This window comes from Cupressus sempervirens, chromosome 10 (genome assembly GCF_028749045.1).
Source record: "Cupressus sempervirens isolate cs-2001-9-10 chromosome 10, ASM2874904v1, whole genome shotgun sequence".
Classification (NCBI taxonomy): domain Eukaryota; kingdom Viridiplantae; phylum Streptophyta; class Pinopsida; order Cupressales; family Cupressaceae; genus Cupressus; species Cupressus sempervirens.
The window spans coordinates 666,355,294-666,367,324 of NC_143127.1; the positions used below are offsets into that span (position 1 = coordinate 666,355,294).

The following is a 12,031-nucleotide window of genomic DNA, read 5'->3' on the forward strand; positions in this document are numbered from 1 at the left end:
CCATATTCCGGGTTATGTAAACCACAGACTTCACATGTTTCAACCCGCCGGTTATGGAGAGATTAAGCCACGAATGGCTTCCAGCCCGTCCCAGGTAATAGCAGATGTCCATGTACCAAATACCACCCAACCTGTAGCCGTTTCGTGACCTGTTAGGAAACCCTTCTCATGCCGTGGGGGGGGGGGGCTCTTGTGCATGCTGAGAGTGCCTTAACTCCAACGTTAAGAAGCAAACCGTGCATTTCCCTTTTCAAACTTAATGGCAAGCTATTAATTGGCCCTTTCTCACATTCAAACAAACTACCAAATATGTATGAGGAATGTAAAACAAACAACCTGAAGGTATTTGTAGGATTGAAGACTTCCCACGAATTATGATACTATCCAACAGAACTTCAAAATACTCAGATATAGACTTCAATTAAGAAGACTGGGGCTACGTCTAGCTTCTAGCTCCCAATGGTTGTCGTCCTTGACATAACTCAGTCACATTAAGCAACCAATATTTCGGATATTAAGTTCATAAATTCTTGTGTTGAAAAAAAAATCCACAGGATGGCAAGATTGTTGGCTCTGATACCACTATAGTATCCCTTTCCGAATATTTTTCTAAAACCCGTGATATAAACTTACAAATTTAAATCTGAACAGTAAACCAGTATTTGATACAAATTTCAGAACTTCAATCGATTTGTAACCAGCAGATTTGCATACGAGAGAACTCAGAAAAGATTGTTTATTCGTTCAATATTCAGAAGTACAATATTAATCAGTAATTAATCACCAATGGTTGCCTAATAACGTTAATGTATTATACATTAGCAATACAATAACATGCAACAATTCAGAATATCCAATCTTACAAACAGAAATAACAGTCAGATTGGCAATATAGATAAAACCTGAAAGAAGGCTAGGTTTGCGTCCAACCTCCAAAGTTTCTTCAAGGGTTTGCGCCCTCAAAGAAATAACCAGCAACTGTTTCCAGCTCTCAGATTAATATTTGTTTGAATATTATAATCTTCATATATGTCTTCCCATGTGGAGTCTGTTGTACCTTTATCACTTTTCCCAATGTGATGCACGCTCTTTTAAGCAATGTGGGATAAAGCACCTTTTTTATCCTTTAGTCACTTAAGTGAACATAGTAACTTTTTAAAATAAAGTGACAAGTTAAATGACTTTAATAGTCACTTAGTCAAGAAACCATATAATCATCAGGCATTAAAATAGTTGACCAAATGAACTCAAATAATCACATGAAATAGCTCGTTGGAAAGCTCTCAGCGAGAATGCTTCCAAACCAACACTGAGGTACCGAAAATACTATGCTCTGTTTACTTACTAAAAATAGTAAGTATCCGGGCAACCTGCCAAAACTGCTGTGATGGGTCTGAAATTGGAAATGCCTGGGCCAAACCTTGAACTGAACCTTGTAAAGAACCTTTCCGCCCCTGAAACCTAGGCGAAGCGAACCAACACACAGAATTATAATGTCCTAGAAAAAGGGGACATTACATGCACCCAGAAAAACAAAGACCGACCCAATTGAGATCTCCAAAAAGCCATCAAGAATCTACAAAAAAAAAATGACACTGAAAAAGAGATTTTCAAAAGAAACCCTAGCTGTTTTTGGAAAAACCAGAGAAAAGGCAGATTTGACTATAAAAATGGTGGGAAAATGCAGGCCTTTGTCGCAAAATAGTTTTAAAAACCCTGGACAACAACAGAAATGACAACTGTTGTATAAGAAAGACACCCTAAAAGTCACGGATTTGTAGAAAAAATAGAAAAATAAGAAGCCCTACTTGGGTTTGAGGAAAATATGAATTCCTGTAAAAAGAAAAAAGGAAAAAAAATTGAACACACCCAAGCAAAGATTTTCAAAAAACTGAGTCCAAAAATTTCAAGAAGAAATTAAAGGTTTTCAAAACCTAATTCAAAAAATAACTCCGGAAATTTCAATAATGAAATCATTATTTTTTGAAGAACACAGCTTTGATACCATATTATGGTAAAATAATGAATGTGTTATTAAACAAAAATCATAAATGATTTATATATACATGTATGCACAAGAATGTTTCTATAATGAACTAAGAGAGAAATAGAAACATTCTGAAGAGAGAGAAAATTTCCATATTGAATAGTGAGAATATGGAAACATGGAAAAGGAGTGACCATTAGAAATAGAAGTAAATGAACGGAAGAGAGAGAAACAAAATTAGAGAGATTTTACTCTAATAGTCCGACACTAATTGTACAAGGGTGGTGATTTCTATGGTGAGCCAATGTCAATTGTATAACCCTTAACTTGTGGAAACTGATCAAAGTGTAGGATCTTATATATGTATGGGATGCAATTGTAGTGTATACTGATGTATAAGATAGATCGGACTATGCTGATATGAATTGAACGTAATACAATTGCAATGGAATGCTGATGTGCAAGATGGATACGATAAGGATCATATAACTTATCCTTGAAATTATGGAAGATCAAGAATTATATCTATACAAATATTTATCAATCAAGTTGTTGTCTCTTATATCTATTCAATGTATATGCACATGATATCTTTTAATATGACTTTGATATTCTGATTTGCACAATAAAACGTTATCTGCTTTGTGAATGTTATGATGCTTGTCTTGCAAACTCTGGAATAATATGAACATATTGTTGTTTCAGATATCACTGAAGGAATGCGCAAATGATCTCCTTTGATTGACTTGATCACTTATCAGATATAATTCTTATTAAGTGGTGATCACTTAATGATGGACAATCAATAATGACTGTTGTTTCTGATGTTGCCTTATAAAGATGCAATCTTGTCAGGTGATAACTGTGATCCTTAATGGATCAATTAAATATCATTTCAGATTCTTGATAGTCTATTCATGCATTGCTTTGTTGGAGCCATCTCTAATTAGTACTACTATTTTCTCACGCTTTCATACCATAGAATTCTGCTGCTCAACTTGAGCCTACAGATTAGAATAATAATAATAAAATTAATCTTCACATATCTTCCTTTCCATTCAACTCTTGCCTTTTATATCCTCCACACACCCTTCCATGAAGGAATGTATCTTTTGATGAGAACACTTCTTAACAACTCATATACTATTTGTTTTACAAATGATAGTCATGCTTTCATTAAAAGCCATTCTGCCTTTACGCGAGCCATAATGAAGTCTTGTCATTTGATCGCACCTTTTGGAAAATAACTACTAATCACAATAATGATATAATAATATCGTTAATAATATTGCTGCTACTATTTCAAGTTTCTCTTGATCACTAACTTACATATTATCAATGCCATTCTTCCTTTCGCTTATTTTTAAAAAAACATTTAATTGTTGTTTGCTAGACTACCATTTGGGGAATACATTACTGAGTAGCATTGTTCATACTAGAATCAGCATTTCGTGAAGTCGATCCGATCAAGACTTGAAGAAAACTTACCTAATTGCTGATTGATTTATTGATCTGATTGTTGTGTGTTGCTGTAACAACTTGGATTTAGATGGATCATGTTTCTACTGTTTTGCTTATTTTACTATTGCTGTATGTGATGAGATTTAGCATTAATATGAATTGTTGTCTTGTCCAGGTGTTGTCTTTTTACAAAAGGCTAGAACTTAGTACATAAACAATTAGTTGTTTGTATATTGATAGTTAATAAAATTAGGTAGTTTGTATATTTATCTCCTAATAGTTCTTTTGTGTAAGTTATCAACAATTTTAAGTCGCTATTGTTCACTTAGCTACTTGTGACTCACAGAATTAGCTATTTGTTAGTTTCTATCATTTGTGGATTTGCTTCCAATTATTTGTGGATCCTAGAGTTGGGACTCTTAAAAAATGTCTAAGAAAAAAGAGAGGTATCTCTCGAAATGAACCACCCAATTTCAGTTTCAAGAAGGTAATGCTGCTACAATAGCTTGGTGCTTGAGGATGAAACCCTTCTGGTATAAACACAGTCATCCTGGGATGAAAGCCCTCAAGAGCAGAATGTAGTGCAGAACAATAGCAGGACTGGAAATAATCTCCAGGATCGGCACGGTGATCAGGAGTAGAAATGAAGTTCAGATGTGAATGCTGGTCATTCCATGAGTTGTATTTGACTACTTGTCTCCATTTGAAAGTAAGTGATTTCAGAAAGATAATGTGAAAAATACTTCTTGTTTGAGTTCTGTATGCATTGTGTAGGTCATTGCAACTTATATGCAAGTTGATGTTGATAGCATCCCTAGAAAACAAAATATGGTTATATATTATAAACAGTAAAAATTTACCTTTTCCTTATTAATTGAACAGAAAACTCCAAATGGGCGAAACATTGCTACATCATAGAGATGATACAAGCAATAAGCAGAATATGCATAGCTATAACAGGTAACGAGTCAGAAGATAGCATCATAAACAAATGACCATTTAAAACACCTAAGTCACAAGGTTCAAATTTGAATTTGAGTTCATTGATGATAAAATTCAGATGAAATTTGGCAAGGGTAAAAGTTCAAAATAAAAAATCTGACCTTATTTTACCTTATATAAATTTATTTATTTTTAAGTATAAGTAATATATCCACAAAATTGTCAAAATAGTTTAACATTGCTAAATAATTTGACTAGATAACTCTGTGTTATTTTAAAATAAAATAATATTATATTAAATATCATAATATTCAGATGAAGTTCAGAAAGGGTAATAATTCGCTTAAATTTGAATTTCATGGATGAAATTTGACGTATTTTGTGACTTAGCAAAACACCATCCACTGAGACGTTTTTGATAAAATGACATCCAATTGCTCTTAGAAAAGTAATCTGACTTACACGAATTGAATGCCCCTGAAACAAGCATTTGGAGCAGGCCTTCCCATGCTGCTTCCTGTATGAAGCAAAAGCATAATGTCATGTATAGCTTTAATATAAAAATATCACATTGAACAATACTATTCTCCTATAGTAGGTCAGTAATAATGGAAAAATATAATTCATCAAAACTGACAAAAATATCATAGAACATAGCTATCACCAAACAAAGTCTTACAAAATGAATAACCATATAGCAGAGTTGTCGTGACAGAAGATGCCATCTGCATTAGATGACAACAGTGGTACAACACTACAAGTAAACAACCATTTTTTCTTTTCCAGAGCTTGCATGAACTTGAAAATATAGCAATGCTAAAGAAATGAAGAAAGTTAACATACAATAAAAAAGATCAAAGTTCAATCAAATTCCCAAATTCTTACAAAGAATAGTCATAAAACCAGTCAATGCTGTTAACTCTCAAAAAGCACCCTATAAAGTTATGGAAACAACTAGACTACGAGAAAGAAAAAAACAGACTTGACTGGCTTTCCAATTGAATTGCATTGATGAATTTCGTGGAATTAGTCATGACGTTTATTTACACCAAACATCACAGTCAATTGTGAAATATTGGATTTGTTATTGTGGCATCATTTTCTGGAAAAGGATAATGAGTTTATTGTTCATCACCATTGCCCAACAATCATGCCTACACCAACTACACTCAAAAAAAGTTGGCAAATGAGTTTTATAGAGCATCCACCATACAATGAAAGTCTAAAATAATAACAAAATAGAAAATATTAATCCACATTTAGAATGATGGTAGAATTAAATACAAACAATTGAGAAGCTTCATTAAAGTTATACCATTGAAGAGTTTAAGACAAAATTTTGGTGAAAGCAAAACGTTTTTTGAAGTTATCAAGTTCCTACAAGCCTTTGAATGCAATATTCTAGGGGCATTATTGAGCATTTAATCAGTCTTACAGAGCAATTGTTCTTAAGTTTGAGTTCAGTTGGTTAGATGGAGCCCTTTGATGCTTTTGGAATTAAATTCTGACTTTTAGAGTGCTATCCAGACTTCTTGGAGGTGCAGGCCATTTTTTAAAGTCAACCAGCTGCCTCAGATTGCCATCCCTTGTCTGCAATCTATATATATATATATATATATATAAAATTTACGTAGAAGGTATCCCTGCAACCAAGCCCAACATTGAACAGCTTGTATCTTAAGTACCTGTACGAATTAGGGTGAAACTAATCTCCCTAAGGGTGAGGTGCTCCGTCTACAAGCCATCTCAGATTCACCTCTTTAAACCAGGAAAAGAGTCAAACCCAAGACCAATGGGGAGCAAACTTCGGCCCAAGCCAACTTTGCTGCTCGTGCGGGCTTTGCAACTTGGCCTTGGATATATTATTCAGTTAAATGTTTTTTAAATTCACCTAAGTTATCTTATGTTAGTAATATTAAAAGGGACACTAAGTGTAATAGCTCACTTTAAAGTTCTTGAAGCCTTATTTCTAAGGGACGCCTTGAAAAAGGGAAAGAACTTTGGATTTGTGGCACTAATGTTGATGGTGTTTCAGATCTCTTCCTTTCTGTTGCAGATTTCAGACCTTGTTAGCCTTGTTTTTGAACTTGGAAAATTTTTAAATATTGGCATTTAGAACCAGTTGTGACCTTTTCAAGCCATCACCCCATTGCAAATAGGGACCCCCTCTTTTTGCTCGTAGTTGTTAGGTTCGGCAAATTTAGGCATTGCATTGTGCAATTTAGAGCTTTAAAAGACCGAGGGGTGTTTAAAAACCAAATGACCAAGTTCTGATTTCAAGGTGGGAACGTTAAAGGTGAAGTTTTTCCATGTCATGTTATAATGGGTAGAACGTAAAACTCTACATGTATTTAGATTTTAGCTAGTCAATTAGTCCAAAATTCAATATAAAGGCATATTCCATGCATTAGGGAATAAAAATCCTTATTAAATCGATTTTCCACACTTCATATTGCCAAAATGCTAAGGACAAACTATTTTTCTCCATAAAAATACACAAAATCCGGACTATACATGACTCTCTTCATATTTTGATCAAAGTCTGGACTATACATGAATTTTCCTTCATATTTTGATCAAAAATCAGACTATACATGAATTTCCCTTCATATTTTAATCAAAATCCAGACTATACATGAATTTCACTTCGTATTTTGATCAAAATCTGAGGTAAACACGAATTTCCCTTCATATTTTAATCAAAATACGGACTATACATGAATTTCCCATCATATTTTGATCAAAATCTGGACCATACATGATTTTACCTTTATAGTTTGATCAAAATCTGGACTATACATGAATTTCCCTTCATATTTTGATCAAAATCCAAACCATACATGAATTTCCCTTCAAATTTTGATCAAGATCCGAATTCAACATGAATTTCCCCTTTATATTTTGATATTTTCAATAAAATTCTTAGTCTTGGAGGTCAAATCCAAGAATACCATGAATTTCCACCACTTCGGATGATGTTTGCTTTTAAAATTGTAAGTGTCTAAAAAATTTAGACAAGGGGTGATTCTCCCCCAAGTGCGAGCTTGATTTTTTTTGAGACTAGAAATTGTCCAAATTAGGGTCGTTTTTATTATAGTCAAATAATGAATGTGTTATTAAACAAAGATCATGAATGATCTATATATACAAGATACAAGAGAATGTTTCTATAACGAACAAGAGAGAGGAAATAGAAACATTCTTGTAGAGTTAAAAAAAAGTTTCCATAACAAACAAAAGGAGTTTATAGAAACATTACAAAAAGAGTGACCATTAGAAAATGACTGAAGCGAGAGAAAATAGAAACTATCTAATATCGTAATAGTTTTTCCCTTGGAGGAAGTTTGGAACTTAAAACAAAATTAAGCTTGGAAATTGTCCAAGCACGGGTCGTTTTTCCCCCAAGACCAAGAGAAAAACATGAAATCTTTTATAAGTCTGGAAATTGTCCAAACTAGGGTCATTTTCCCATACAAAGAAAGAATGGATTCCAAAATTTTGATGGGTCAAATTTATCATAACATGGGTGTTTTTTCCCTCAAGAGGTGTTTGGAATGAGGAAAACTTTCCAAGTGTTTGAAATTTCCAGACGGGTGTTTTTTTTCTCTAAAGAGGAGTTTAGAATGTGGGAAATTTTATAACTTTCAAATTTGTCTAGAATAAGGTCGTTTTTCCCTTGGGGAGAAAAAGAAGTGGTGCGAAATTTTCTAAGTGTTAAAAATGTCTGAACAAAGATGTTTTTTTCCCTCAAGGAGAGTATGGAATGCGAAAAAAAAATTTAGTGTAAAAATTATCCTGACTAGGGTTGAATTTCCCTTTTGAAGCTAAATTGCAGAAAAAATCTAAGGATGTGCATACTAGGGTGGATTTTCCCCCTTGTGATGGCAAAGTGAGATCAAATTTGTGAACTGTAAGAATTATCCTAACTAGGGTTGAATTTTCCTCTCGAGCTAAATAGAAAATAAAATTCAAGTACCAACGATGTCCATATTAGGGTCGATTCTCCCCCTTGTGATGGCAAAGTGAGATCAATTTTTTTCCAAGTACAAGATGAATCCTATCCAAGCCTTGATCGATATTTCCCACTTTGCATGACTAGAACTAGAGTGCGGATGTGCCCTATGGATCCATGGATGATGTATTTGAAGAGGGAAAAGTTGACTTAGTCAAATTTTGGGGAGTTCATACCTAGGTTAATTTTTTGTATTACGGCCATTTTTATTGTTAAATATTAAAATAAAGCCAATAATCAGAAATTAATAAAATAAAGCGAGGTTTCTAGAAGGGTATTAAACTTTTATCACACATTTCTTGTGGATGATAAAGCAACATTCCAAACCCCTTTAAAAGGCCCTCAATGAAGAGAAGAAATCATAAGTATTTTAAAAGAAAAAGGCTAACTGGCTGAAAAGTCTAGAGCAAGTGACCAACGTGAGGCATGATCCAACATTGGTGATTGGAGTCTAGGTGAAGAAGGAAGGTGGCTCCATTGAAAGAGGGCCTGACATTGTTGTAAGTCTGAGGTAAGCCAAGAGAGTGACTGGAATCTAAGGATGACCTCCATAAAAGCAATTTTGCACAAAACTTGAGATATCCATCCTAGCTTGTAAACTGGTCCATCTGTGAATGTAGACTTAAGGAAAATACCTTCTGAGACATTGAAGGCCATTGGAGGGCCAAAGACAAGGATTTTACAGCCAAATTTGCAGACTTCTGAGAGTGATGATTATTTCTAGAAAGTCGTGAAATTTTTTCCAGAGCCCAGATTGCAAAGCACTCATTCTAAATCAATCCCCCATCCTTAGACATCAACTTGGAGACCATTAGAGGGTATACAAACCCAGATCTGAAAACTTCATGAACAGGGGAGTGTTTTTTCTTTTAAATCATAGAAAATAATAAAAGGATTTTAAGCGCCCATGCTAGTTTGCTGAGTCTACCTTAGTCTAATAACAACCATTTGCAATTAATTTCAGTCATTGGGAGGACAAGGAAAGCGAGTTGTGAGAAACATTCAGAAAACTACCTTTGAAAATCATTTTTTTCTTGTTTAAAATATGGGTTAATTTTTTAGATTTTTTACAGTCTGATTATGACTGTATTGCAGACTTTTTGGGGATTGTTTAAGCATCATTTGAGTCATTTTAAGGTCTGAAAATATAAGTTGCAGACCTAGGTCTGCAGACAGCTTGCAGCAGGGGTGATTTTTAATAAATTCCCCATAGTCTTCAGACTTCATCAATTCATAAGTTTGATATTGCTGACTATTTACAGGGTTCTTTGGCATCTAAATCACTAAATTTGCAGCTTAAATTCACCCAATAAGTGCAGTTACTGGTATGTCTTCAGACATGGCATTGGTGATAAAATGTGATCTTGGTGCTAAATGAAGTCATGAGTTTAATTTATAAGTTCACATCTAGATTCATGGATGTGATGTATGGAAAGTTAAACAAATTAACTAGTTGTTAGGACTAAATCCATAGCCAGCCTTCAGACTTGTGCAATTTGTCCTCATAAAATCAGATTCGAAGGCAAGATTAATTTTGTCTTTTTTTGAGGCTAAGTGTTGATCAAACTTTGTCACAGGATTCTTATCCAAATCCTTGTTCTCATTAACGCCTTACAAGGGATAGAATCACTAAGTTGGTATAGAATTCATGGGCTAATTCAAGGATTGTGAATCTGAAATTTGTTATTTTGTTTGAGTCCTTTAAAGACCATACCTAACTTCAAGCTTTGCACTAGGAATCATTGTCACATCCCAAATTTTGACCTAATTTAAATTTATTTATAGCCGTTGGATTGAATTGATTTTCTTTCATAATCATGTGAAGAGAGTCATTAAATATATCCATTGTATTCATTATGTTAACTGTTTGATGATGATGGTCGTTATCCATTGTTTGTCATTTGATGATAAGCAGTTGCTTGATTTCGGAAATATGGTTAATAATTAAATTCCTTATCTACATTAAATGTTATTATGGATTTATCACGGAACTTGTTATTATCGTGGAAATGTTGCACAGGTGATTGCAGGAGAAGATGGAGGGGAGAAGAATTGCTAAACGGGATCAACGAAATGGAATACTAGTTTAGTCCATTTATCGGGTTGACAAATATGAACTTTTATTGTCTTGGTAAGGACCTAGCAACTTGAACATCAAGGTACAATCAATGGATCCGCATGAGCTATTAAATAAACATTTAAAACATTAATTATCTTAATTAAAAATAATGCGTATCTCAAATGGTTTTTGACTGACATTTCCACCACATCATTATAACGTGCACATAGATATAGCAATAAAGGTGCCACCATAATATTATTTTTATAAAATAAATAATATGATGCCACCTCATTAGTATATCTACGTGCAAGTAGATAAATATATTATAATTATCCTTGATTTATAACCTTCAAATCTTTTTCCTTATTTATTCAAATTCTTGCTAAAAACCAAAATGCGCATTTGGCATATTGGTGTTCAAGAAGCCAAGTCCTTTTCTTTTTAAGTTACGGCTTCTTGGAAGCCAAAAGGTTTTTCGAATACTTCTTTATATTATGAAGCCGTGAGGGACCATGGGCATTATTACTCACGACATATCTCTGCATTATTACACCCAATATCCCTCTGCATATTTCCTTGCCACGATTTACCATTTCATTATATATTTTCCTTGCTGAAGCACATGATTAGTAACCGCACTAAGTCTACAACCAGAGTTCTTCCGTGAAGGGGGCTGATTGATAGCATCCAGCCAAGACTCAATTATATTTCCAAATTTTACCAAGTTATGTGGTTGCCCCTATATCCCAATGATTGTAATATGTTATATTTTCAGATACTACTACATTTTGAAATTACGGCAGTAAGATACAGTTCCAGAATATGTTGTAAATCATCTTTGTTTAAATATCATCGATTAGTTCCTCTTTAAGACGGAATTGCTTATGAAGAGTCAAAACCAAGTATCCATGACATGATATCATATCTTTATTATGTCATTGAGTGTCAGAATCAAATGGTATTTATTTTGCAAGTCTTAAAGTTACATTCTTAGATCACAGAAATATATAAGCTAGAAACATATAATATTCTTATATCAGTTGAGGATCAACAGAAAGAGCTGGTTGCTCTGAGATTCAAACACCTGGGACTCACCCGGTTGTATAGCCAAGGAAGAGGTGAAGAGGTGAGATAGAAATTTGCAATAACATGGAAATAAGAATCAGACATGACATAACAATTAAAATTTATTTTTAAAGGAAAATCATTTAATAGCTCGTGCATGTTCATACTTATTGTTCCCCTATTGTCAAGTTGAGTGGTGGTGATCAAGTCATTGAACCCATCAGAAAACCTTAGCCAAAGTCGTTAAAGGCATGTTTGTCATCTATGATTCACTTGATGTCAGTAGTGATAGTTATTCAAACATGTTCGTCCATAACTATGCGGACATTCTAAACACCGGAATGCTCAAGTGGCTGGACTAAAAGTATCCCAAGTCTGATCCCAAGGTAGGGAGGGCTTTTCTATTCAATAGATTGTGTGGGGATGAATATGGTCCGAGGTTGGGAGGTTAAGCCTAAGTCAATGCTTCTCCTCTTACCAAAAGCTGAGGCTTGCACAACCA

At 34.0% G+C, this 12,031-nt stretch overlaps 1 protein-coding gene across 1 annotated transcript in view; it reads right to left on the bottom strand.

The window, feature by feature from the left end:
* LOC149535593 (GDA1/CD39 nucleoside phosphatase family protein) overlaps positions 1–12,031 on the bottom strand; it is a 125,888-nt gene that overhangs the window by 43,721 nt on the left and 70,136 nt on the right. Inside the window, exon 5 of the mRNA XM_089807252.1 lies at positions 4,853–4,907. Within this exon, the coding sequence (XP_089663378.1) occupies positions 4,853–4,907 (55 nt within the window). The remainder of the gene's footprint in view (positions 1–4,852; positions 4,908–12,031) is intronic.